Source organism: Hypomesus nipponensis, chromosome 9 (genome assembly GCF_054491055.1).
Source record: "Hypomesus nipponensis isolate SF chromosome 9, ASM5449105v1, whole genome shotgun sequence".
Taxonomy (NCBI): domain Eukaryota; kingdom Metazoa; phylum Chordata; class Actinopteri; order Osmeriformes; family Osmeridae; genus Hypomesus; species Hypomesus nipponensis.
In genome coordinates, this window is record NC_140369.1 from 5,652,501 (window position 1) to 5,679,231 (window position 26,731).

The 26,731-nt window shown below is 48.2% G+C and overlaps 1 protein-coding gene across 3 annotated transcripts in view; it reads left to right on the forward strand.

Moving 5' to 3' along the window:
* The window catches only part of slc12a5a (solute carrier family 12 member 5a), an 85,928-nt gene that overhangs the window by 49,517 nt on the left and 9,680 nt on the right, over nt 1–26,731 (forward strand). For all 3 annotated transcript variants that reach the window (XM_084704374.1, XM_084704375.1, XM_084704376.1), the window contains exons 2-6: nt 10,716–10,813; nt 11,348–11,482; nt 19,000–19,146; nt 25,497–25,551; nt 25,899–26,029. In XM_084704374.1, the coding sequence (XP_084560500.1) occupies nt 10,716–10,813; nt 11,348–11,482; nt 19,000–19,146; nt 25,497–25,551; nt 25,899–26,029 (566 nt within the window). The remainder of the gene's footprint in view (nt 1–10,715; nt 10,814–11,347; nt 11,483–18,999; nt 19,147–25,496; nt 25,552–25,898; nt 26,030–26,731) is intronic.

Sequence of the window (26,731 nt, forward strand, 5' to 3'; positions counted from 1 at the left end):
GGGTGTGTGTATGTGTGTGAGTGTGTGTGGGTGTGTGTTGGGGTGCCGGTACATGATAGGTAAACAGAGGTCAGCTCTTGAAGGAGAGGACACTGTTAAAGCATTTGCGCATGTACACACACACACACACGCATAAATGCAGAGACACACTGCATTGCAGCAGCAAGACCGTCTCTTCAGAACAGCTCACAGCAGGAGGGATGCTACAGAGAGAGACATGCAATGTCCACATTAGGAGGAGAGGAGAGGAGAGGAGAGGAGAGGAGAAAAGAGAGGAGGGGAGATGAGCAGGAGACTTCTCTCCAGGTATTCAGTAGGATCCAGTTGGACCAGTCAGATTCCAGTCATGACAGGATCCCCTTTCTAGTGCTCTCCAGGGGCGGTCAGGGAGGGGCCACTTGTGTACTTAAGCCCAGGCCAAGTGTACTTAAAATATGGCCAAGTGTACTTATACCAAGAGCAAGTCTACTTAACTCTCTTCACATCTGGTGGGGCTCAGAAAAGAGGGAGAGAAAGAGACCAAGAGAGAAAAAGAGAGTGAGAGAGACAGAGAGAGAGACTAGAGTCTTAATCCCGGAGACCGATCAAACTCCTGCTGCATTCAACCAACAGCTGCTCACAGGACTGTGGAAGAGGAGAGAAACTGGGTGGAGAGCGGAGGGGAGGGGGTGAGAAGAGGAGAGACAACACAGGTTACCAGGGAGATATCTCCCCCTCTTAGTTAGCAGGGCTAAGAGACAGGCCACAACAGGATGTTCTGTACTGTATCATGATGTAACATACGCTAGTTAGCTAGCGAGCTCCGTGACTCATGCAGCCGCGGTGGTTGTTTACCGCAGGCCTGTGCTGAGCCTGACCACTGCTGTCCACCTGAGTGACTGGGAGACTTGCCCAGGCGGCAGGACGGCCTCAGGCAGCACAGGGATGAACATGTAATCTCCAACTGGCCAGAAATGAAGACATGCCCTGCCTCGCTCTGCCCTGCTCTGCCCTGCTTAGCTTGGCTTTGCTTTGCTTTGTTTTGATGGTTTTCCAACAGGTTATTAGGCATACTATTGGAAAGGAGGTTGAGAGAGTCTTATGGATACATAAACATGTAAATCTCACAAACACACACATACACAAACACACACAGAAAGGCATACATGCGCGCGCACACACACATCTGTCACATCCAGAGAAGTCTCCTGACAGTGTGTTTGAATTCATGTTTTATTCAGCTGGACTGTCCTCATTGGTGTCAGTCATCCTGCAGAGTGTGTGTGTGTGGGTGTGTGTGTGTGTGTGTGTATGTGTGTGGTGGGGGGAGGTACTGGGTGTTAGCTGGTGAGTGATGGGTTCTGCATGCTTGGCTGTTCACAGCACATCTTTTTATTCTCACCGAGAAGCACACACACACACACACACACGCCGTCACACAAACCCAGAAATGTAATATTCCCAACATTTAGCCAGCTTGTTGTATCGTTCAGACTACGGCTAAATGGGATGGTTTAGAGTCTGGATGACAGAACAATAGTAGAACAATACCAGCGATGCTAAGCATTTAGGTGAACTCATCTTAACCTTCCCCAGTACAAATGTAAAGACTGACTCACATAAGTCTGGCAACAAATCCTCCAGCTTAACCCGGCATCAAACTACATCATACACGACTATATCAGGTGTCAAGGTGCCTTTTAGAGTTAGGAATTGAGATGCTCATTGGCTTTTTCTGTTCTTTCTCTCATCTAAAACAGTAAGGTAAATGTTGTATTTAGTTAGACATTTAGATATTCTAATCTCTATTGGCTGGAATGTGCTTCCCTCTCCTCGTGTCTCCATAGCAACATGTACCTTGTGTCAGCTGTGTTGACACTGTGAATCTGAGTCACTAATCTCAGTGAACCCTCCTGTTGATTAGCGATTAGAGAGCCAATAACCTGGATGACATTCCAACAGGCAACAAGGACCAACCAAAATGGTGGCATTGGACTCCCTGGCATCTTGGCAGCAGTTGATCACATCTCTGGAGAGGGAAAGAGAGAGAGAGAGAGAGAGCGAGAGAGAGAGAGATGGATCACCTGCTACCTGCTTCCTGTCACCAAGAGTAACGAGCAGCGTTCACGCCCCCATGCAGCTATGCTGCCATGAGCCAGCACATATTTCCAGAACACACGCCCCTCATCCACCATTGGTTGTTGCCCCCCCTACGCCCCTACCCTCCCCACCACCCTCCACATACCCCTGCCCCCTCCTACCCACGGCCCCCCTGAGACTCTGCCTCAGCGAGGACCTTCCAGGCTTTGCTGTTCCATTCCGCTACGGAACTCTCCGGGGGCCCTTATCATCCTGCCAGACGCAGAGGGAGACGAGGCCATAGACAGGCATGATGTAACTGAGAGAGGGAGGGAGGGAGGGAGGGAGGGAAGGAGGGAGGGAGGGAGGGAGGGAGGGAGGGAGGGAGGGAGGGAGGGAGGGAGGGAGGGAGGGAGGGAGGGAGGGAGGGAGGGAGGGAGGGAGGGAGGGAGGGAGGGAGGGAGGGAGGGAGGGAGGGAGGGAGGGAGGGAGGGAGGGAGGGAGGGAGGGAGGGGGACAACATTCAACAATTCAGACAACAGTTTAACTCTGATGTGTTGTCTGGGTGATGCTCTCTCCAAACCAGTTATTTTACCTCTGTGTGTGTGTGTGTGTGTGGTAGAACTCACATGAAAGTAACAAAGTTCCAGACTGTGTTTTTTTCATATGCTGTGAGGCAGCCAATTAAACATGTAGAGAGTGTTAGGTAATGTTGTTAACCTTCAGATAGGCCTGCTGACAAGGACACATCCATCTCACTGGAAGTGTGTGTGCGCGCGTGTGTTTTGTGTTTGAGAAGGGCAAAACAGTCTAAAGCAGATATCAGTCACTGTCACTGCCTCTGCAGTCCCTGGCTTAGCTCCATACACACACACACACACACACACAATAGAGAGGTACACACACACACCATGGAGAGATATTATGCATAATTCAAGAGCAATCAAAGCTAGACGCTCCATCGTGTGAGTCAGTAGTCCCACCAGGGCTCATGCAGACTCTCACAAACACACAATCACAAACACACAATCACAAACACACAAGCACAAACGTACATAGATACACACACTAATACACACCTGCCTGACTGTCTCTGTCTATCTTGCTCTCTGTCTGTCTGTCCGCCTGTCTGTCTGTCCGCCTGTCTGTCTGTTTTTGAGGAGCACAGTGTAAGCTGTGTTCTCTCATCTCTGTCTATCCTGAACGCTGTCCATTATTTATTTATCCTCCAGAGAGTAGAAATGCCTGGAAGATTAGCCTTACAAGCAGGTCTCAGCCTTGCGGTGGGGCTTACACACACCGCATACACACACTCATACACACATGCACACACACACAGGGTATCAGTAAAAAGGTTGGGCAATGTTAGCGTGGCCAGGTAATGCTCCTCTACTGAAGCAGCAGATATATCCTGACTGTAGGAGTCTTATCAGACCTGGCCAGACCTGAGAACGAGAAGCAGAAAGAGCGAGAGAGAGAGAGAGAGTGAGAGAGAGAGAGAGAGAGAGAGAGAGAGAGAGAGAGAGAGAGAGAGAGAGAGAGAGAGTGAGAGAGAGAGAGAGAGCGAGTGAGAGAGAGAGAGAGAGAGAGAGAGAGAGAGCGAGCGAGAGAGAGAGAAAGAGAGAAAGAGAGAGAGAGAGAGAGAGAGAGAGAGAGAGAGAGAGAGAGAGAAAGAGAGAGAGATAGTCTTTCCTTGGTCTTGTGACTCCCCTCTTGAAGTTTATAGCCTCATAAATTTTCCTCATCATGTCTGATCTATATATAAACACACACACACACACACACATACTGACCACACTGGACTGGATCTTGACCTTTTCTGCCTCTCCCCGTTGCTGTAGAAACGGCACATCTTTGATTGGGACGTATATGAATGTTTGTGGCAGGCTCATCCACAGCTGGTGGTTGTGCAGTGCAGAGCAGCGTATAACTGATCCAGCTCATAGAGAAACCAAACCTATCACTATAGAAACGTGAGTGCCTGGGTGGCGCTGAGCTGGCAGTCAAAACAAGCGAAAGCTGGGATCCTGAGGAGGTTTTGGGTGTAAGGCTTTTAGTGGGAAACTGTCTGGAAGGGATGCTTGGCTTAAGTATGAAGGCTAACCATGCATATGATTCCAAAGGATGAATTATTAAAGTATCGGATTGCATGTACTGTAGCGTCATCAACTGGGATTCCTGGCCATTGCTTTTGGACGAGCCCCATTCAGTACCAGCCAGGGGAGAGCTGATGAGACTAGAGATGTGCCTGCCATATTCTAGCATCCAGTATTCTACCACATTTAGACCTGTCTTAGTGCTTGTTGGCAGGGATAACAGGAGAACCACATGAGAGGCGCTTATCCAACTGAAAATTCTCGTGAAAAATTGTCAGATGGCTGGGCGGTGAGGGAGTCGGGCTAGTAATCAGAAGGTTGCCGGATCGATTCCCCACCATGCAAAAATTACGTTGTGTCCTTGGGCAAGGCACTTCACCCTACTTGCCTCGGGGGGAATGTCCCTATATTTACTGTAAGTCGCTCTGTATAAGAGCGTCTGCTAAATGACTAAATGTAAATGTAAATGGACGTTCATCTACACGGCAAAAACTGCACATCCAACCCAAAGTGATTGTCTTGTTTCCACATGTTTCTATTACAAATGGCGTTTGTAGTTACTTCATTTAAGTAGACGACACGCTATTATAAGTGCACACTTTGGTGCACTAGCAGCCAAATGGACTTAAGCAAGCTAATAACTAAGATGTTTGCACTTAAAGTTGAGTGGGACTCAGCCTGTCCTGTGTTGACTAGAACACAGTTCACACATGTGATTGTCATCTGACTCAGACTGGACCCCCTTGCATGTGTAAGGCAGCTAGGAAGAGGCTTGAGCGTTTGAACCAATGTCGAGCGGCAGCGACTGCTGCTCGCTGTTGTATGATAAAGAGAATTTGTCCACTTCAAAAGGACACTAAAGGGTCTTTTGAAGTGAAATGATCTGTTTGATATGTCCTCTGTACACACACACACACATACACACGACAAATAACACACGCTTACACCCTCGCACACATACACTCACTCATTTGACAGCTGCTCGTTTTTACACACATGCTCACTTCTCTCTCTCCCTCTCTCTACCTCTCTCCCTCTCTACCTCTCTCCCTCTCTCCCTCTCTCTCCCTCTCTCCCTCTCTCCCTCTCTCCCTCTCTCCCTCTCACCCTCTCTCCCTCTCTCCCTCTCTACCTCTCTACCTCTCTCCCTCTCTCCCTCTCTACCTCTCTCCCTCTCTCTCCCTCTCTCCCTCTCTACCTCTCTCCCTCTCTCTCCCTCTCTCCCTCTCTACCTCTCTACTTCTCTGCCTCTCTCTACCTCTCTCTCTCCACCTCCTCCTCAGGGTAGCGTCCTGGTCTTGGTGAGATGGGTTTTCTGTGTCTGTCCACCCGCTGCACTCAGCAGTGCAGTTCCCTGCTGTCTAGCTGTCAACAGAGAAGAGAAAAGAGGGGGGGGGGGAGAAGGGAGGAGAGGAGCGAAGAGGAGAGCAGGGAGAGGAGGGAAGGGAGAGGAGAGAACAGGACAGGAGATGAGAGGGGGGGTGTTGACAGAAGCTCTGAGATGGTGACCTCACCCTTGTGTACACTCTCGTCACCTGGGCTGTGGCTAGATTGCTTTTCTCTCCCACTGGGGATACTGGTAGACAGTAAGCGGGGATGGAGGGATGGAGAAAGCCGAGGAGAGGGAGTCCACAGAGGCAGCTGAGGTGTTAATGTGTTCTGCTGAGATTCACACCTGCATGATTCTATCACGGGGCTTGCCACAGACCCAGCCAGATGATAGCCTATCACTTTAGATCAGACCTGGCGAGTGGAGAACTCGTCGTTATCCAATCAGACTTGGCAATAACTACCCCCTCCCCCCCTCTTTTCTTTCTACCCTACTCTCTTTGTCTCTCTCCCTCTCCCTCTCTCACCACCTTATTTCCTTCTGTCACAGTCTGCTGAGTACTCTAGTGGTGCTCCTTGTCCAGAGATGTGCCAAGTGTAATAAAAACTGGATCGTGATGGGCACTGCTGGCACCAGTTAAGCATTGAGGGGGGAATTATGTTTCTGAGATAAATTGGTTAGCTGGCCGCTCGGAAGTTTAGGAGAGTTTGTAAACCATGACCTCATGATGAAAAAGTGCTCCCTCTCTCCTCTCTTTCTACAGTCATGGCCATAAGTTTTGGCAATGACAATGTTTTGCAAAGTTTGCTGGTTTCAGTATTTGAGGAAAATGTTTTCACATGTTTCATATGTTTCTATAGAATACAATAAGGCACATTTTCAATATATGCAAATCGTCCCCTATTTTCCAGCAGTCAATCTGCTCTTAAAATCCAATCAGAATGATAGAGTGATTTCACCTGGCTAGAATTAGTTCACACTTTCCCCTGTGCTGATGATTTGACTTACTGAAATTATGTTAGCAATCATTTCATGCCAAGGCCCAGCAAGCTTTGCAAACACAAAATGTATGTTGCTCCCAATACTTTTGGCCAAGGCTATACAGACATTCGTCTTTCTGTCTTCTCTCTATTTTGTTGTCTATCCTCTTTGCTTCTCCCTGGTCTCTTAATGCATGGCACTCTTATATTTGTTCTTCCTCTCATCCTCCCTCCCTTCTGGCTCCTTCCTCCCAGCCCTGTCAAGCTCTACAGGTTACCAATTACTGCACCCACCCTCCCCCAGGACAACCTCCCGAGCATTAGGAGGGATGTAGCTCTGTACAGACCCCTCACAGGGTCAGCCTCCCCCACACACACACACACACACGCTCACACACATCCACACACAGACACACACCACTCTACCTATGTTCCTAGGCTCCACTGGGGCTTAGCGCAGATAGCTACACACACACACACACACACACACACACACACACACACAGCTTCTCGGGCTCAATCCCTCAGCAGTCCTCTCTTTCCCTGGCTGCACTGCCACAAAACCTGCTCCCCCAGCTTGGAATTTGGAATCAAGCTTGCTAGGATACACACCACTAGCAAACCTGTAGGCTTTTCTGTGTAGCATACACACAGTACACACTGCTAGCAGACAGGATAAGCTAGGTTACAGACCCCGAGTAGGTGGGCTAAGCTAGGTTATGCCCCTCTATCAGAAAGCCTAAGCTAGCTAGGTGAAAGCCCTTTAGCACAGAGGCTAAGCTAGCTAGGTGACAGACTTCCAGCATTGAAGCTAAACTATTTAGCACTGTCTGCTAGCAGGCCTGTAGCCTAGCTAGGATGTGAACAGTTAGCTGAACCGCAGGCAGAAATGTATGAAGCTGGGCTGCAGATCCTTGAGAACACAGACACCATGGGGGACACCTCTCTGTTCAAAGTATCTCAAGTAGTTCAAATATTTGCACTGCGTATTTGACCCATGCATAGAGTCCCATCGGTGCCTGACGGGGGTCCCTGAATTCCCGAGGGTGATGATGTCACCATAGGGCTAACCCATCCGATGGTGATTTCCCATGCCTCATTAAGGGCTGACGAGACGCTTGGCTTGTCACCACATTAGAGGATGTCGTGTAGCTGGCAGGGGGGCTATCAAACACACACACACACACACACATGCAGGAGGCCACACACACATGCATACACAAATACACACACGTGCAAGGATGACGGTTATCAACGAGACGCAGAGACACATTTTGGAGGTCACAGACTGACACAGACACCAGCTGCCAGTCAGAATCGGACCTAGCTAACAGCCTCTGAGAGGGTGTGTGTGTTTGTCTTTCTGAAATGGAATGCTGCACGCCTGTGGACCATCACTACGTGTCTGAGCATGGACTGGACATGTATCACACTGACTGATTTCAAATGTGTTGCATCACCGCTAAGGCATCTGCAAACATGAAAATGACTTAACCCTTGTGTTATCTTCGGGTCATTCTTACCCATCAGTCATTGTGACCCACCATTGTATGTGAAGCCTTTTCTTTTAACCGTTGGGCTGTCTCAGACCCCCATGTTGCGAAGGTTAAAACAAAAAAACCAAAAATTGTTTTTGTTTTGGGTAAAATTGGGTAAACACAACGATGATTCGCTATGGGATGGGAGTCAGATGGCTGAGCGGTGAGGGAGTCAGGCTAGTAATCTGAAGGTTGCCAGTTTGATTCCCAGCCGTGCAAAATTATGTTGTGTCCTTGGGCCATGTGACCCGAAGGCAGCACAAGGATTAACACATTCTGGAGCCTATCTTTATGGTTCAGAGTACTTAGCAAACTTTATGAGATCATAGTACCTCAAAAACATCAGACAAATCACTGATTGTATGTCTGAGGCCACATTATGGGATTTTGAACTGATTATCTGCTGTTTTAAGAAATCATTTCAAAACGTCTTTGTAATAATTGTGATCAATGGAATACTTCCTGGACTGTGAACGGTGGATATTAAGGTAGTCTTTGCAAAGTTTTTTTGTTGCATTTCTTTATCCAGTAAATGCATACCCTCTCAGGATATGGTTTTGTTTCAGTCCATTGATGTCGACGGGGGTGCAGTTTCATCTCTGCAGATACCCGGTTCACCAAATCTCTGGCTGGTTGCCCAGGGTCACCGTCAGATTGACGAGCGATGAGAGATGAGAGATCTGGGATAAGTGAGGGGAGATGGTCACCGCGGTGATTACCAGAAGCTTCAGTCTTCTAGAACAGTCAGCATCCCTTTGATGTCTGAGTTTGAGTTAATTGGCTATCAGGAGGAATGTTCCATGGAGAGATCTGTGATTTTAGGACGGGAGGGCTGTGTGTCGCCCCCTCAGGGCGTTACCCTGACAACCACCACATGACTACTGTGTCATCCCTCGTCCCTGGCTTTGTTAAGAGCTGTACCTCGGAGAACTGTCAGCCAACTGTGTGGGTGTGTGGTCCAACATTTTCCCGTGTGCATGCGTGCGTGCAAAAATGTGACCATGTGTGTCTGTGTATGCGCGTGTGAGTCTGTTTATGGATGGAATGTGTGATTGTGTACACTGAGGCATATTCACGGCGTTAAGGATCAAGCTCAATGTTTATTTCCGGTTTGGGTTGATCAGTCGTGCACCTTATCTGGCCCACAGAGCCCCATGCAGCTCCAACCTGCAGGCTGGCCTGGCCTGCTGGGGTGTTCATAGACAAGAGGCTCCCCAACCCACGGCCTTGCCTACCTTATAGCCAGAGTGTGTATTCTGGTCTAGGTGTGGGATGAAGCCTGCTGAAGTCTAAGTAGTACTGCAAATGCTTTTCATCTTTTAGCACAGTCTCTTTCAGCCTCGTTCTATCTATCTCTCTCTCTTGTGCTCTCTCTTGTGCTCTCTCTTGTGCTCTCTTCTCTCTCTCTCTCTCTCTCTCTCTCTCTCTCTCTCTCTCTCTCTCTCTCTCTCTCTCTCTCTCTCTCTCTCTCTCTCTCTCTCTCTCTCTACCTAGCCATTCTGATTGTTCTTTCCTGTGTGCGGTGTATGTTCCCTGTCAATTGTCCGTATCTCCCCATCTCTACATCCTCCTCCCTTCTCTGTCTTCCCAGCTCCCATCGACTCGATCTATCTCTGTCTCTCCCCCTCCATCCACCTCTCTACATCTCCCTCCACCGTCCCCTGCCTCCACCTCTCTACATCTCCCTCCACCGTCCCCTCCCTCTACATCCATCTCTCACTGTCCTCTCTCTCCTCCCTCCACCTCTCTACCTCTCCCAACACTGTCCTCTCCCTCCATGTCTCTGGCTGTCCTCTCCTCCTCCCCTCCCTCCTCGCTCTCTCTTAGGGAGGAGAGCGTGTGAGTGCTGAGGGGGCCGGCAGCGAGCATGCCCTCCCCCGAGCGTCATGGCTGCCGTGGCCTCTCTCAAAATAGCTCAGACGCAAGGCGCAGTATGGCGCTCGTTCCAACACATGACCCCAGGAGAGAGAGAGAGATACAGAGGGAAAGAGAGAGAGAGAGAGATACAGAGGGAAAGAGAGAGAGAGAGAGAGAGAGAGAGAGAGAGAGAGAGTGTTTCTGATTGAGGTCTGTCTCAGATCTCCGTGTTTGTGGCACATCGTTTGAACGTCGCAGCATCGTCAGGGCAACATGCCTGGAGGTTTAGCCAAACCCACACACCAGGACAGAATGACTGTCACAGGCCAGCCTCAGTCAACACCTTGGTCTTCAACTCCCCCCCCCCCCACCCACCCCCTATTTCCGAGAGGACATTAAACACAGTGCCTCATTTGGGGGGGTATTCCTTGTGCCTGGGGGGGGCGGTGATTTCGAAGACTTGAACGCGAGCCACCCTCGCTAGATGCCTCAGCTGCAGAGCGCCGGCAACACGCTGTCACGGCGATGACATCACCGTTGGTTCCGGCGGGGGAGGAGAGGGGGCGTGTCTTGGAGGAAAGGGGGCGTGTCTGCCACATGGCCTTGATCATACGGAGGGAGAAACATACAGACAACCAGGTCCTGATAACAGTCATCATGAATAATGACCCTGGATAACATGTCTGTCATGCAGTGTTGATGCTGATGTTGATTATGAAGCCGCCGCCATCAAATGACTTTGTCTCGAGATAAACTCTACTCACACCTGTCTAGAGTTTGTCTAATCCTCCGCTTGGGAGTAAAACATGTTCTAATTACATATTTTTCTTTGTGTGTGTGTGTTTGTATCTCCTAGGTGACGGTAACCCCAAGGAAAGCAGTCCGTTCATCAACAGCAGCGATGCAGCAGAGAAGAGCCAGCAGTATGACAGCAAGCACATGGCCTTGTTTGAGGTGCGCACAGACACGCATGCACACGCACGCACACGCACACACACACACACACACCTCCTTGATTCGGCTTGTGATTGAATAAGGGGCTTGACATCGATTAATGAGGGTAATTATCATCTGAAGGGCGAGTGGGGACCTCAGGTTAATACAGGCACGTAAAAAACTGCTACAGAAAAAAGCTTGAACAATGTCCATTTACTTCACTGGAACACAGAAAACTAAATTCAGAAAAGTTCAGGTATCCTGAAGGGATTTCAAGTTAAACTGATACCTGATACCAACACAGCAAAGCAAAATGGATTTGGTATCATTTTGGCTTTTGGATTAGATCCAACCTTTCAACACTGGAAAAAAACTCATTTTTTGAACCTCAAAGGCTTGGCTCAATGTGGCATCCATTTTCTGACATTGTGTCTGTGTGTGTGTTTGTGTGCCTGTGTGTGTGTGCGTGTGTGTGTGTCTGCCTGTGTGTGTGTGTGTGTGTGTGCCTGTGTGTGTGTGTGTGTGTGTGTGTGTGTGTGTGTGTGTGTGTAGGAAGAGATGGACACCAGTCCCATGGTGTCGTCACTGCTCAGTAGCCTGGCCAACTACTCCAACCTGCCCCAGGGCAGCAAGGAGCATGAGGAGGCCGAGAACAACGAGGAGCAGCCCCCCAAGAAACCCATCAAGGTAGGCCCTCTGCTGGTGCCAAGCCGTGCCCACACAAGCACAAGCACCACACCTGGCCTTCTGCTCAGAAAAGCAAGACAAGTCTTATCCGGCCTGAGTTTCGCTCAGAACCACACAACACGACACTGACCCAAACATTTAGCAAGATCGGCAAGATCTGTTGTCCCTGCACAGTGGGTCCAAGTTGTAACTGCTGGAGTTAGAGTTGAATCTGTGTCGCTGCCTGTCTGGCTGGCTGGACTGTTCTGACCCACTGCCTCCAGCTAGGGATGACCTCTGCTCTGTCTCCCAGCACGTCCAACCAAAAAGGCTTGACAGGACAGAGGACAGAGGGACTCATCATGCCTGGGGTCTACTCCTCCAGTCTCTCCCTATTCACCCTTCCTCCCTCTCCTTGGTTTTCCCCTCCTGCCTTCCCTCTGGTTGGCGATTCTTCACAATAGTCAAAGTGCACCAGTGTTCTTTTAACTTATTAAGTGAACTAAGTCAGCCAAGTTTCCGAAAAGATTTTGTCTCAGTCCTCCTGAGGACATTGCTGGGTCATCAAGCCCGCCTTTAGGAGCATGTTGGAGTCAGGTGGCTGAGCGGTTAGAGAATCGGGCTAGTAATCTGAAGGTTGCCAGTTCGATTCCCTGTGGTGCAAAACACGTTGTGTCCTTGGGCAAGGCACTTCACCCTACTTGCCTCTGGGGGAATGTCCCTTTACTTACCGTAAGTCGCTCTGGATAAGAGCGTCTGTTAAATGTAAATGTTGTGTTTTGGACGGATGGAGGAAGCCGACTGCGGGAGAACAGCGGCAAAATCCCATGATCTGGAACCTTGGTCTCGAGGGTCATTTACATGTGTTTAGGGAGCGGAAGTCTGCTAGTCTGGGCATTGGTGCCTCTCTGGGTGCTGGTTCAGGGCTAATCTCCCCTATGTCACTACGACCCTCCAGGTTGTTAACCAAGCTCCTGTCTGCAGCAGGCAGCTGCTACTCCAATCAGAAAGTCATTCCAGAGGCAATTTCCTCATCGCTGCAACGACACTCTTCATTAAGACTGCCCGCTGTCGGCGCAGTGTGCTATCATTCCCACAAGCTCTCCTCTTTCCTCCATCCTCTCTATCTCTCGCTCGGCCTCCCTCCTTCGGCTCTCTCCTGCTCCCTGTTTCCCCTCTCCTCCTTCTGTCTCGTTGTCTTTCTCTTCTTCCTCTCTCTCCTCGGCCTCCTCTCCCTCTTCCTCTTCCTCTCTCTGTCTCTGTCTCTCTAACTCTGTCTCTGTTTACCTGAAGGAGCGAGTGAGGGAGAGATAGATAGAGAGGGCGTATCATTGTGAAGTCTCTGCAGTGTGGAAGCAGAGATTAGAGAGTCTGGTGGCCAATGACACCAGGGGACAGTCTGGAGGACACACGGCTTTACATGGAGACGAACAGAAAGGGAGACACTCCCTCTCCCTCTCTCCCTCTCCCTATCTCTCTCTCTCCCTCTCTCTCTCTCTCTTTATTTCTCTCTCTCATTTCCGACTCTCTCCTTATCCTCCTTTCTCTCTCCTTTTTTTGGTCTTATCTTCTTCTCCCCTTATCCTTTTCCCCCTTCCTTCCTCCTCATGTTTCTTTGTTACCCTCCTCTTCCCTTGTGGTGGGGTGCCTAACCCCCACATCCCTTCCTTTCCCTTCCTCCCTTCCTCAACTTCCTCTGAGAGCTCTTCTGCAGGGGTGTGATGAAGAATCCTGCGCCCCTCCTTTGATGTTGCTTCTCTTCCTGGTGGCTGGGTTTCCAGGCTGCTCCTCCCTCCCTCCCCCTCATCCTCTCTCTCCCTCTCATCCCTCTCTCATCCCTCCCCCCTGTCCTCCCATTAGGAGCCTGTCTTACATTAGTATGCACGACGCTAGTTCTCTGAAGGTTGTTTCTTGATTAATGTCACTTCATGTTGCTGTACAGTAGCTTCCGTATTTGACAGGGCTGATCACGGAGTTAAGTAGAGATTTCACAGCGTACGTATGGTTCCACTTAAACGCACAGACCCGCTGGAGACACAATAGCGTCAGGAACGAGATGTTTCATAGCTCTGGATATTCTAGCAAACAGGACAGCCTCACTGGCCTCTTCCAGCTGTCAGATACATGCAGCTTTTATGAGCTGAAGCAGGTCAGTGTATTCTTTTAATACTCCTTTCTTTCTGCCCCCCCCCCCCACACACACACACACACATACACACTGACCGCTACATGACTAGTTCATCCACAGTAGAGTGTGGAGGGTGATGGTCTTCTCCTCTCTGCTCCGGGTTAATAATTCAGCACACCTGAGCAGAAACACACTGGGCCTATCAGCTCCTGTTTGCCAAGCAGAGCATGAAGATGCCATTACAAGCTGACAGTGCGCCTCTCCTCTCTGTCTCCCCCTCTCCCTCTCTCCTCCGTTCCTTTCGTCCTTACAGCCCACCTCCCTACAGCACATCAGTACACCAGGAACTGCAGCATCTGAACCCTCCCACTGTTTGACCTCTTTCTCTCCGACACGTTCTCCCCCCAGGCTATGGCAATCAGGAAGATAAAGACTGGAGAATGGAGCTGGGACTACGGCTGAGGCTGGGGCTGAGGCTGGGGAAGGGGCTGGGGAAGGGGCTGGGGAAGGGGCTGGGGCTAAAGGCAGGAGGTTGGCAGAGGCTGGAGTCCAGGGGCTAGATACTTGTCCTGGTGCAGCTGAGCTGAAGTGGTCTGTAATGCAATGGCAGTAGAACATCTGAGCCAGTCATCTCTGGCTTGACTCTGAATCCCAGGGGGCAGTTGGGCAGCTGTTCCACCCCTCCTTCCTCCCTCCTCCTTCCCTCCATACTGCCTGCTTACCTGTGGCTGTGATGCAGCAATTGGTCCCTCTGCTTAAACTAGCCCAGTCCCTGGGGAAATCACCAGCCATGAGCCCCTCTCCAGCCCCCCCTCCTTCCCCAGCCACCAGCCCCTCTCCAGCTTCCCCCACCACCACCACCCCCCCTACATATTCCCCAGGATCCATGCCCGTGACTGAGCTCTCCCGCCCTGCAAAATGAAAAGCCAATTGAATGAGAGTGAAGCCAGAGCTGCGCTGTGGCTAACTATAAACACCAAGTCTATCTATTCCCCACAGGAGAGATGTTGATTCAATAACACACAGAGACGGGCGCCCGTCTGCTGCTGTTCCTCCGTGTTAAGTCATTACAGAGCCACCATTACAGATCCCACTCCATTTTGTTTTCGATGACTGAATTCATCCCAGGTGTTTAGACAGCCTTGGAAGTTGTGTGGTCAAAATGAACGCTATCAGGGGCCCAGATGGGAGCAAAACTGTGTCTGAATATCTCATCAACAGCACAACTCTCCAATTAGAGACTCTGTTTTGTAGAATTCATTTTCCAAGGTAGTATTATGGGGGAAACTTGCTGCCTTTCCTAAAGCAATACTACACTGTATATTAAACATGTATCATACTATTTACTATTTGTGTGCAAAGTCGTTTATGAACCCTTGGTTGCTAACCCTTGTTTAGCAAGCGGGGCGTTGAGGGTAGTTGTCGAGGTCGTGAGGACGGTCACACCAGCAGCCCTGCACACGGGGGGGGGGGGGGGGGTTGTTCAGAAGTCTTTTGTCCAGCGCCTCTCTCTCTCTCTGATTTGTTTCGCTCGCCCTCTGAGGTGTCGACGCAGCGAAGGACAGGAGACTCACCAAGCGCTGTGGTGAACCTGTATTGTCCCACTCGACATCAAAGCACTCCGGGGGCCATTGAAGCTTTAGAAATCATATTTCATGCGAGGGCCAGGGACCACCTTGAAAGGACTTTTCATTTCCCGGCTGGATATGCGGTGTTGCGTACGTTATTGTGTGCCTATGTAAATGGGGGATGACAAGGTGTTGTGTCTAATAATGTGCCTGTTATAAGAATCTGACCCCTGCTCCACCTACCTGATGCTGTTTCTGCAGTTTCAGCACTTCTGAGTGTTGCACCAAAGTGCTGATGGCAGGGCTGCCTTTCTCTCTGCAACACCTGACTGCTAATGCGTACAGGAGCTGTAGGAGCCGAGGTAAGGGAAGGAGGGAGGGACCTGAGTGTTTAGGTATGTTTGGTTTAACTCAACGTTGCTGCTTCCGGAATGGCTCTCTAGGTTTTATCGTACAGAATGAACTCAATCAAGCGCACCACAGGTGTCTTGGGGGCCAGGGCAGAAAGTGACAGGATCATATCAGTGACAGGGTCATATCAGTGACAGGATCATATCAGTGACAGGGTCATATCAGTGACAGGATCATATCAGTGACAGGGTCATATCAGTGACAGGATCAGATCAGTGACAGGGTCATATCAGTGACAGGATCATATCAGTGACAGGGTCATATCAGTGACAGGATTATATCAGTGACAGGGTCATATAGAACCAGAAGTTGTTTTTAAACTGATTGTCTTGGATGTGAGTCAACAGTTTTTTATTTGATTATGATTTGAATGTATTTTTTACCAAGAGATATAAAATAAACGGTATGAACAAATATATGTTGGTCGCTCATGTACGATAGACATAACAAATCAATTGAGCTAGTAATAACAATCCTTTGTGCCACCAAATTTAAATGACATATTATATATTTAATTACTAGCTATGTAGTGTTGTTTATCTAATAACTAGATCTATTTCTAGTCATGTTCTATCACTGTGATGAATAAGTGGTTATGCAAATTCTAACATTTTGGACATGCAGAGTAGATGTCAGTGCAGTTCATTACCAAAACCTAAATGCCATTTGACTGTTTACCACACTGTCAATGTGACAGAGATATCCAACAGCAATCTTCATAAGGTGCTGGGAAACAGTATGAGGGGAGTGTTGAATTATTTAAAACTAAACTTTATTGAGATTCAATCCTGGCATGACAGTGATGAACGACTCTTTCTCCCCCTCATACTGAAGGCCACAGCAGGCTCTTTCTCATTAGCATAACGTCACCACCAAGCTAGCTGTGCTAATCTTTAGCTACAGCCGCAAGGCTAGTTGTTAGCTATTTGCCTTTCTGGGATAATACCTAGCATATGGTTCCCTTGCTAGTGCATGTTGCTGTCACAGGCACGTTGTGCTAGCTTTTAGAAGTAGGAATGGGGAGATGACAGAGATGGAGGAGGTTTGTTCAGCTCTGCTCCCACAGGCCATGTGATGAGGGACTGTTTTGGTCTGTTTAAAGCATAAAGCAGGAGCAGGCTGACAAGGTGCCTAGCCTTGAACACATGTTCCAACCTGTGGACACCGAGGTTCAAATCCCAGGACCTGCAGCTTGAGTGTTGCTACTGCTGGTTTGTGCTTATTTCTTTTTTTTTCTTCTCTCTTTTCATTCTCTGTGGGTGAACGTGAAAAGGCAGAGAAGATCAAATGTTTAGTTAGATGTTTTATTTGTACAGTTGATTTAAGACTCAGTGAGTGTCTTGTTCTATAATTAGAGCACTATCTCCACTATCTTCCACTCTTTCTTTCACTCTTTCTTACACTCTTTCTCTCGCTCTCCCTTACTCTCACCGTATGTGTAGCTATTTCTCTGGTGATTTGGAGACTTAGAATTTGTTGGTGTGACTTGTTAAGACTTGCATCTTTCAATAAATACATCCCTTATTAATATTGGAAGCCAAAAAGCTCTAATCAAATCACACGGAAGGCACCCGCAATTTGCATGCATAATATGACTCATTTACTGCCAGGTTCTCGTCACCACGCCTGTTTTTCCCTCAGATGATTCGATTAAAAGTCCGGTTCCTCTCGTCGACATCTGCTACATCTTCAGAGTGCTGTCTGGAAGGTTCTCTCCTCACTGAGTTCAGAAGCCGTCCTAACACATTTACATTTAGTCATATACTTCAAATGCTTTTATCCAGAGCGACTTACAGTAAGTACAGGGACATTCTCCCGAGGCAAGTAGGGTGAAGTGCACTGCCCAAGAACACAACATCATTTGGCACGGTGGGGAATCGATCCGGCAACCTTCTGATTACTAGCCTGACTCCCTCACCGCTCAGCCACCTGACTCCCTAACAGCAGCTTCTACTGTCCTTTTTTTGACCAAAATCCAATTAATGTATCAAATATTTTTGGACTGTATTGTACGTTGTCTGGATAAGAGCGTCTGCTAAACGACTAAATGTAAATGTATAAGTGCATTCGATTTGATTTTAAGGGCCACTCCACTGGTTCAAACAGAATAAACAGCCCGATGATTTGCTAACTTAGCTGTGACACCATCCGTAGTTCATGTAGAGTATGTAGTATTAGTCCTACAAGTAAGTATAAAAACATAGTTTGTCACACCCAAGTGGTTAGGTGTGTGAGCTTCAGCTGTAGCTGCTCACATGTCCTCGCCTTGTTCTGTCGATGTGAGAGCTGGCTGAATTATCATGGTCCTTATTCATCTTTGAATCCAACTCAAGCATGGAAATATTATTGATTTCACAGCATTCTAAGCAACACAAATGCAGTCATACCTTGTTTACATGAATGGATTGTTTCACTGTAGCCTTACTCGATTGTTTCACTTGTGTTACACTTTCTCCTCATTTAAGTTACTGGATTTGGCCAGGCAGCATTGGAACTGGACTGAACAACTGCTGTGCCTATTATCCTCTGATGTGACACATCAGGTCTGCTCCATCACTTAGGAGAATGGATATTGGTGCTATTACCTTCTATTGGCTGACTTGTCCTTGAGCAAGAAATGAACGTGTCCATTACACAATCAGGTCAAATGGGGTGTCCTTCAACTTTAGTACACACCATTAGGTACACTACACACAAGCATACACACACAAGCACACTCACACAAGCACACACACGCACACACACACTCTTAGGAGCACACACATCCCTCCCCCCAAAAACCTTCAGGAGGTGAAACCTTCCATTAATCTTTCTGGGGCCCTCAGCACAGCTTCGTAGCTAGGTATGATTGGTAATTGAATGTGTTCCATACAAGCAACTTGAAAGGCCAGCTGAGATGAGGACACTAGGGGTCCAGAACAGAACCAGCCCCAGAACTAGCCCCAGAACTAGCCCCAGAACTAGCCCCAGAACTAGCCCCAGAACCAGCCACAGAACCAGCCACAGAACCATCCCCAGAACTAGCCCCAGAACCAGCCACAGAACTATCCCCAGAACTATCCCCAGAACCAGCCCCAGAACCAGCCCCAGCACCACAACTCCTTCATGAGGGAAGGATTGAAGAAAGGAGGGGAACGTTATCATCTTTTCTCTCACCTCTTTCACAACTTGCCATTTTCGTAACCAACACACAGAAAAGTGTTAAAATCTTTCTCTCTCTCTCTTTCTCACTCAATGCCTCTTTCCTGGTCTGTGTTTATTTCTCGTTGAAGCTTAGGTGCTGAAAGAACACTTACAGTACATAACGCAATCAGACACAGGTGACAGTCATGAAGGTAACTACTCCTTCTGTCCTTCTGTCGTCCTCTCTCTCTCTCTCTCTCTCTCTCTCTCTCCATCTCTCTCCATCTTCCTCGTCTCCCTCCTCCCAGGCTCCCCAGCTGGGCACTCTGATGGGTGTGTACCTGCCCTGCATCCAGAACATCTTCGGCGTGATCCTGTTCCTCAGGATGACCTGGATGGTGGGGATCGGAGGGGTCATCGGCTCCTTCATCATCGTCTTCATCTGCTGCTCCACCGTGAGTCGCCCCGATGGCCAACACCTTGGTGTGTCCAATCCTGGACGCTTTGAGATAGACACAACCCCACCACTGCTTCCTGGTCGAAACACATTCCCATTCTAAACCCACAGGCTCAGATCTCCGAGGGGCGATGTTTCAAAAGGGTGTATAGAGTGTGTAGATGTCTAAACACCTAAACAGTCAACTCTGAAGGATGTTTGAATTCTATTGTCTACCTCTTCGAGTGCTACTACAGTGAATGGCAGTACATGATCTCAACGTTCACGAAATGGCAAGCTGGAAGACACGAGTCTCAGAGCATATATTTGTTACAAATGCAGCTTCACCCTCCTCCATATCCACAACCACAGGGTCACCTACATGGTAGCGTAACCGTAGCAACCGCGGGCTTTAGCACTGTTGACGTAGAGGTGTTGTACAGACAGACCTTAACAAAGTAGAGGCCCTGAAGGACCAACTGTCCAATAGCTGTTCCATTGTTCCAAAGTAACCCTAACCCTGACCACACACCCCACACCCCCCCGGCAGGGTGTCAGCTAGCTAGTAGGTGATACACCGTGATGGTGTTTGACCAGGTTTGACATGGTCTTGTCTGAGAACATGCCCTTAGTGGCTGTTGTCGTGTCTCTCAGTGTGTGTGTGTGTGTGTGTGTGCGTGTGTATGTGAGTGTGAGTGTTGTTCTTTGTTGACTGATTGGAGAGCTGCACTCACCTCTCCCTGTAGACTTTAGACACCACGCTATTGAAGACGTGTCACTTCCTGTCAGTAGCAAGCGTGGCTTCTTCGGGCCCTCAGTGCTTTGAGAATGCATCAGTTTCTGCTTCAGGAGCCACCGGAGATATAGAGCTGTTCATAGCCTGTAGGTGCACGATGTAGAAGATGGTATGTGTACCGCTTCTGATGTGTGTTTGTGTTGTTTATGTGTGTGTGTCTGTGTGTCTGTGTAGGGATGTGTGTGTGTATGTGTGTTATATGTACTACATTGTTGTGATTTGCTTCATGCCCTTGTTTGGGTGTGTATGTGCGTAGATGTGTGTGTGTGTGTGAGAGTGTGTGTGTGCTTGCACGCCTCTGCGTGTTTTAGCAACCTAGATTTTTCTGTTGCAGAGATAATAATAGAACGACACCCACAATCCTCACACACAGAAACACACTCATGCACTATGCTTCCCAATCGTGTTAATCTGTGACAGAACATCCAAGCCTGTTCATACGGAGGGGTTTACTAACAATATAGCACAAGAAATACCAAGCCAATTAGAAAATGCTAGTTTCTTCGATTGCTGTTATTTTCCTCCCCATTGATTGTACAGAATGTCTTCACCCTACTTTAATAGACATCCTAATATGCTACATTTATTCAAACAGACATGCTATTGTGTTCACTGTATTTATTATCCATGCAAATCGTGTCCTACCATACTAGAAGTGCACTAAAGTGCAAACCTTCAGAGATCAAAGCATAGTTAGAAATCACAAGGAGTGAGAGCAAGGGGAGTACACACACACACGCTGACTGTCTCTCTCTCTCCCCCTCCTTCTCTTCCAGATACAAACACATAAGTACAGGAACAGACACACATTGCTGTGTTTTTTTCGCACTAACTTATAATGGAAAAAGCTTGCACACACACACACACACACACACAAGCGATCCGTCACACTGCTCAGTGCTGAGCCCTGGGGTAATGGGCTGAAGGGTTGGTGCAGCCCTTCTTCTCTCCTGCTGAGCCCAGTACACCTTACATAACACAACCTCAGACATTCTGCATCTCACACCACCAGGAAGATGTGTGTGTGTGTGTGTGTGTGGGGAGGGTTGTCCGCAGAAAAGCCAGGGATTTATTAGCCTCGATGACATCACATCTTCTGGCTCTAGTATAGCCTAGTAATCGAGTCAGTAAATTATCTGCACATTGAAGACGTTAATGATGTTAGATAGATGTAGATAGAATAGATGTTAATATTAAACACTTAAATTATAGAGGCAAGTGTGTGTGTGTGTGTGTGTGTGTATTTTTAGCTAGGATAATGAATGCTTTCCTGTCACCAGAGTAAAATTAGCCTTTATTTTCTGGGCAATCATCAGTTGTTTCATTACTGGATGGGATGGGAGGAGTGAGGAGAGGGGGAGGATGGGAGGAGTGAGGAGAGGGGGAGGATGGGAGGAGTGAGGAGAGGGGGAGGATGGGAGGAGTGAGGAGAGGGGGAGGATGGGAGGAGTGAGGAGAGGGGGAGGATGGGAGGAGTGAGGAGAAGAAGAGGATGGGAAGAGTGAGGAGAGGGGGAGGATGGGAGGAGTGAGGAGAAGAGGAGGAGAGAGGTGGGGGTGTCCGTCCTCCATCTTACCCAGAGATGACAAAAGGAGGAGAGGTGAGAACAGAGAAGCCTAAAACAGAGTAGATTAAAGCAGAGTACAATAGAGTACAGTAGAGTCCTCATCACTGACGCAAAAACATTTTTTAAACCTTTTGAAACTTTTTGAACGTTTTTTCCCCGATCTAAATGTAAACCTTTGGAAATATTTTATTTGTTTTATTTGTTTTTTTGTTATTTGTTTTACCTTTTGTTTCCACACACATGACAACAAGGTTTTTTAGAAATAAAACTAAACAAAAAACATTCCAGCTTTCCAAGGTTTTTTCAAACCTTTTTTAAACCTTTCAACAACAAAAAAATTGAAATGTTTTCATTATTTTTTTTGTGTTTTTGCGAACGTACTTTCCCCAAAATAAATGTCAACCTTTTGACCTTTTAGAAACATTTTTTCCACACACACAGCAAAAATGTTTTTTTAAACAAAACTAAAAAACATTCAACCTTCCAAAAATATGTTTCTCGTTTGTTTTTTTTGTAACTTTATTTCAAATACCACATGGCAAAAAAGTTAAAAAAAAAAAAAACATTCAACCTTCCAATCTTCACAGCAAGCATCTGACATTCCAATGCCCCACGATATGATGGAGCCCAGTGGAGGGAAAGGGAGTGGAAGAAAGACGACAACAGATGGATAGGAAGTGTGAGAGGGGAAGGGAGGAGAGGAGGAAGAAGAAGGAAAGGGAGAAGGAAAAGGAGAAATAAGAGGAAAATTACAAAAAGAGGGAGAGAGAAGGAGAAGGAGAAGCGTGACAGCGTCTGGAGCACAAACACAACCTTTATTTATTTAGCTAGTCATATTCTTATTACAGAGAAGTCCAGGCTGACAAGGATGCAGTACTGGAATGCTTGTTGTTCAGTCAGATGAGGAACAGATGGTGATTTGACAGTTCTTCTTCTCCCCATGTGATGACATCATCTGTCTGTTTCTGTAAAAAAAGGGTGTGCTTTCCCCTTGATTTATCATGTGACTGCCACCCTCGCCTGGAAATTGCATAGGCGGGTCTCCTAGACCTAGACAGTTGACACTAATCCTGCACTACAAATTCTCCTAAACTACAGATCCCAGAGTCTACACTAACCACAGACCACAGACCTTCAAATGCCTTATCTTTGTATAAGGATATGAATGTGCTATGTGTATAGGAGAGGAGATGTAGTACGTTTATGTAATGAAAACTGTGTGTGTTTTCTCTGAGTTCAGGGTATATCCTGTGCTCCCGTCAGAGCCAATAAAATCCTCCTCGGCAAGGTTGTCCAGGGGTCATTATCACAGGGCTGCAGCGTGCCACCAAAACAACATGGCCGCCGAGGGGAGGGGAAGGGAAGGGAGGAGGCTTTAAAGGCACGCTAATGAAAAATCAGTTGTTTGGCTGTTTGATCCAGCAGACTAAAAGGCAGGCAAGCAGGCTGACAGACAGACAGACAGACAAGTAGATAGGCAAAGAGTTAGTCAGTCAGACAGACAGCTAGAGCTCACTTTCCTCCAGTCATCTGAAAGACAGACAGCTGTCCACTGACTTGGTGAGCGTCTGTCGCCCTGAAGGGCTTCAGTTTAATCGGAGCACAAACTGCGGGCCCAGAGCTGCTCCACCTGGACCAATTCTGAACTTCCCAGGCCTTCGCAGGAGAAGACAGGCTGAATAAGCCCTCCATCTGTTTGGTGAGAGGTACATGAGAGCAACAGGGTTAGATTTCTCTGTTAAACAAACTGCTGACAAACCCAAAGGTGACTAGAACTAGACCCTGGGCAATCCTAGAATAGGCCCTGGTCAATCAGTGACACTCATCTATCAATCAGTTCAGGTTGAGGGTTTAAAATCAGCAGTGAAACAGCACCACCTCCGGCCCCTGATTTGAACACCATTGGTTTTGACAATGGCTAATCGGACCAATCACAGTTCAGTCTGTGGCCAGCTTGTGTCTCTGAACCCTGGGAGCCATCCCATTGGTCAGACGGCCGAGGTGCTATTTCTGGATGTTGATTCATAGCGTCGGTTAATGTCACACTGTGTTGTGACGCCCCAAGGGTCGTGTGACTCCGCTGGGGAGCACAGAAGCGGAGTGACTAAACGGGGTGACACAGAAACAGTCACTCCCCCAATCATCCCTCTCTCTTCTGCTGTATCTCTCTTCCCCTCTCCTTCTATCTGTCTCTCTACCTTTGGCTCTCTTCCTCTCTTTTTCTTTGTCGGTGTATCTGTCGGTTATTCTGTCTCTGTCCTTCCTCTCTCTCATCCTTCTGTCACTTAGTCTCCCTGTCTCTGTACGTCAGCCTGTCAGTTTGTCTGTCTCTGTACGTCAGCCTGTCAGTTTGTCTGTCTCTGTACGTCAGCCTGTCAGTTTGTCTGTCTCTGTACGTCAGCCTGTCAGTTTGTCTGTCTCTGTACGTCAGCCTGTCAGTTTGTCTGTCTCTGTACGTCAGCCTGTCAGTTTGTCTGTCTCTGTACGTCAGCCTGTCAGTTTGTCTGTCTCTCCATGTGTCAGTTTGTCTCTCTGTGTGTGTTTCCGTCTAGCTGTCTGTCTGTCATCTGTCTTTTGTAATGGGTTGTTAAAGAGTTGATTGATAGTCAATCAAGAATTGTCAGGATTCAAACTGTAGTGTGTGTGTGTGCTCTTGGCTGCAGCATCATAGTGACTCACTCTGTCTCCAGCTACCTCTGTGGCTGTCCCCATCAGATAAAACACTTTAACAATTACTGTCTTATCTGCTCCCTAAGGAGAGACCTGGCTTATTAGGACCACATTACTGACTAATACAGAACCATCACACCCAGCTATTCCCACACAGACAAACACACACATTCCCACACGTACCCCTTGCACACACACCTACACACACAGACAGGCAACAGTGCAGGCAGAGAGATGGCAGATGACTGACTGACCAGCATACAGGCAGACAGACAGGCAGACAGACAGGCAGACAGAGAGGCAGACAGAGAGGCAGACAGAGAGACAGGCAGGCAGGCAGGCAGGCAGGCAGGCAGGCAGGCAGACAGAGAGGCAGACAGAGAGGTAGACAGAGAGGCAGACAGAGAGGCAGACAGAGAGGCAGACAGACAGACAGACAGACAGACAGACAGACAGACAGACAGACAGACAGACAGACAGACAGACAGACAGACAGACAGGCAGGCAGGCAGGCAGGCAGGCAGGCAGGCAGGCAGAGAGGCAGACAGAGAGGCAGACAGAGAGGTAGACAGAGAGGCAGACAGAGAGGCAGACAGAGAGGCAGACAGACAGACAGACAGACAGACAGACAGACAGACAGACAGGCAGGCAGGCAGGCAGGCAGGCAGGCAGGCAGGCAGAGAGGCAGACAGAGAGGCAGACAGAGAGGTAGACAGAGAGGCAGACAGAGAGGCAGACAGAGAGGCAGACAGACAGGCAGACAGGGCTGGCAGGGTCATGGGGTCCTGTGACCTGTCACAGTCACTCTGGGTGACTGTGAGTTGTTGAAAGCTTTTGACAGCTTGTATTGGTGTTTACCTAACCTGCAGATATGAATCATGTGCTTGTGTGAGTGTGTGATTGTGTGAGTGTTTGCTTGTGTGTTTGTTGAGTGTGTGTCATTTTGCATTTGTGTCAGTTACCCTGAGAACTTGTGTGCACAGATGTCAGTTCCCTGTTGTCCTTAAGTTCCCTCTGTCCAGAGTTTCTTCCCCTGACTGCAGAACCCTGCAGATGTTCTGTCTGAGGAGGGAACATCCACGCTCAACACAACACGCAGAGTCAAATGCAAATGTCATTCATTCAGTATTGTGTCATAGTGTTAAATAAAAGGTTGAGTATTTCATAATATCAATTTAAACTATAAACTATAATAAACTAAATTTAAACTCTTATCTCTTTTTTTCCTGTCTCTCTTTTGCTGTCTCTCTCTCTCTCTCTCTCTCTCTCTCTCTCTCTCTCTCTCTCTCTCTCTCTCTCTCTCTCTCTCTCTCTCTGTCTCTCTCTCTCTGTGTAGACCATGCTGACTGCGATCTCTATGAGTGCCATTGCTACCAATGGAGTGGTTCCAGGTGGGTGAGACTGTGTTGGACACAGTGCTGCTATCGTCGTGCCTGGCTGGGCATAGTTAACCATTCCTTTCCAGTGTTTGTTTTTGACATCATGTGTTTTACGCCTGTCAATATATCCCCAGCAGCAGTATCAGTATAATTTCCTTGTCATCTATTGACACCTGGGGGTAGCTGTGATGGCTCTAGGGGGCATTGATTGTAAAAAGGGCCATCAAAATGAAATGTGAATTTGATTAGAACATCAATGTTAGTAATTCATGTATTCTTGTGTGGGTTTGTGTGTGTGTGCTGTTGTATATGTGTATGTGGGCTTGTTTGTGTACATGCGTGTGTGTGTGTGTGTGTAGCTGGAGGATCCTACTACATGATCTCTCGCTCGCTGGGCCCTGAGTTTGGTGGTGCTGTGGGCATCTGTTTCTACCTGGGGACCACCTTCGCTGGAGCCATGTACATCCTGGGCTGCATCGAGATCTCCCTGGTGAGACACCGCTCACTGTCTCTCTGTGGCAGGTGGTTCTTTCTCTCGCTCGTTACTTCTCTCCCTGTCACTCTCACTCTCTCCCTCCCTCCCTCTTCTTCTTCATTTATCGCTCCCTCCTTGTCTCTTTCCCTCTACACCTCGCTCCATATTCATCTTGCAATTCCTCCTCTTTGTCTCTTGTAATCCCTGTGTTTCTTCTGGTCTGCCTTCCCCTCTCACTGTCTTCTCTTTCTCCCAGTTCAGCTTTGAAGCTATTTTTCTCCATCTGTCTATTATTTCAGCGGAATTCTCATCAATTCTAGATGAAACATAAAGATCTTTCATCTCAGTCTTCCCTCTTTCTTCCTCCCCCTCTTTCTCTACACTGCTTTCTCCTCTGTCGCTCCTCTTGCTGCATTGAGCTCTGGGCAATTATGTAAATTTGGCATTAGGGAGAGATCATGCCATTGGCTAAGAGCGTTTGGTTTTAAGTGCTGTGTTGCCGTGGTGCTGTCGACCATGTCTGGATCTGGACACTGCCTGGGCTGGTGTGGAACTGTCTTCTGGGTCAGCTGGGCGGGGTGGACTACTGCCTGTCTACTGGGGAAATCATCTCCAGAGAGAGACACAGAGAGACAGAGAGACAGAGAGACAGAGGGGAGGGAGAGAGAGAGTGAGAGAAAGAGAGAGAGAGAGAGCGAGAGTGCGGGGTACAGAATC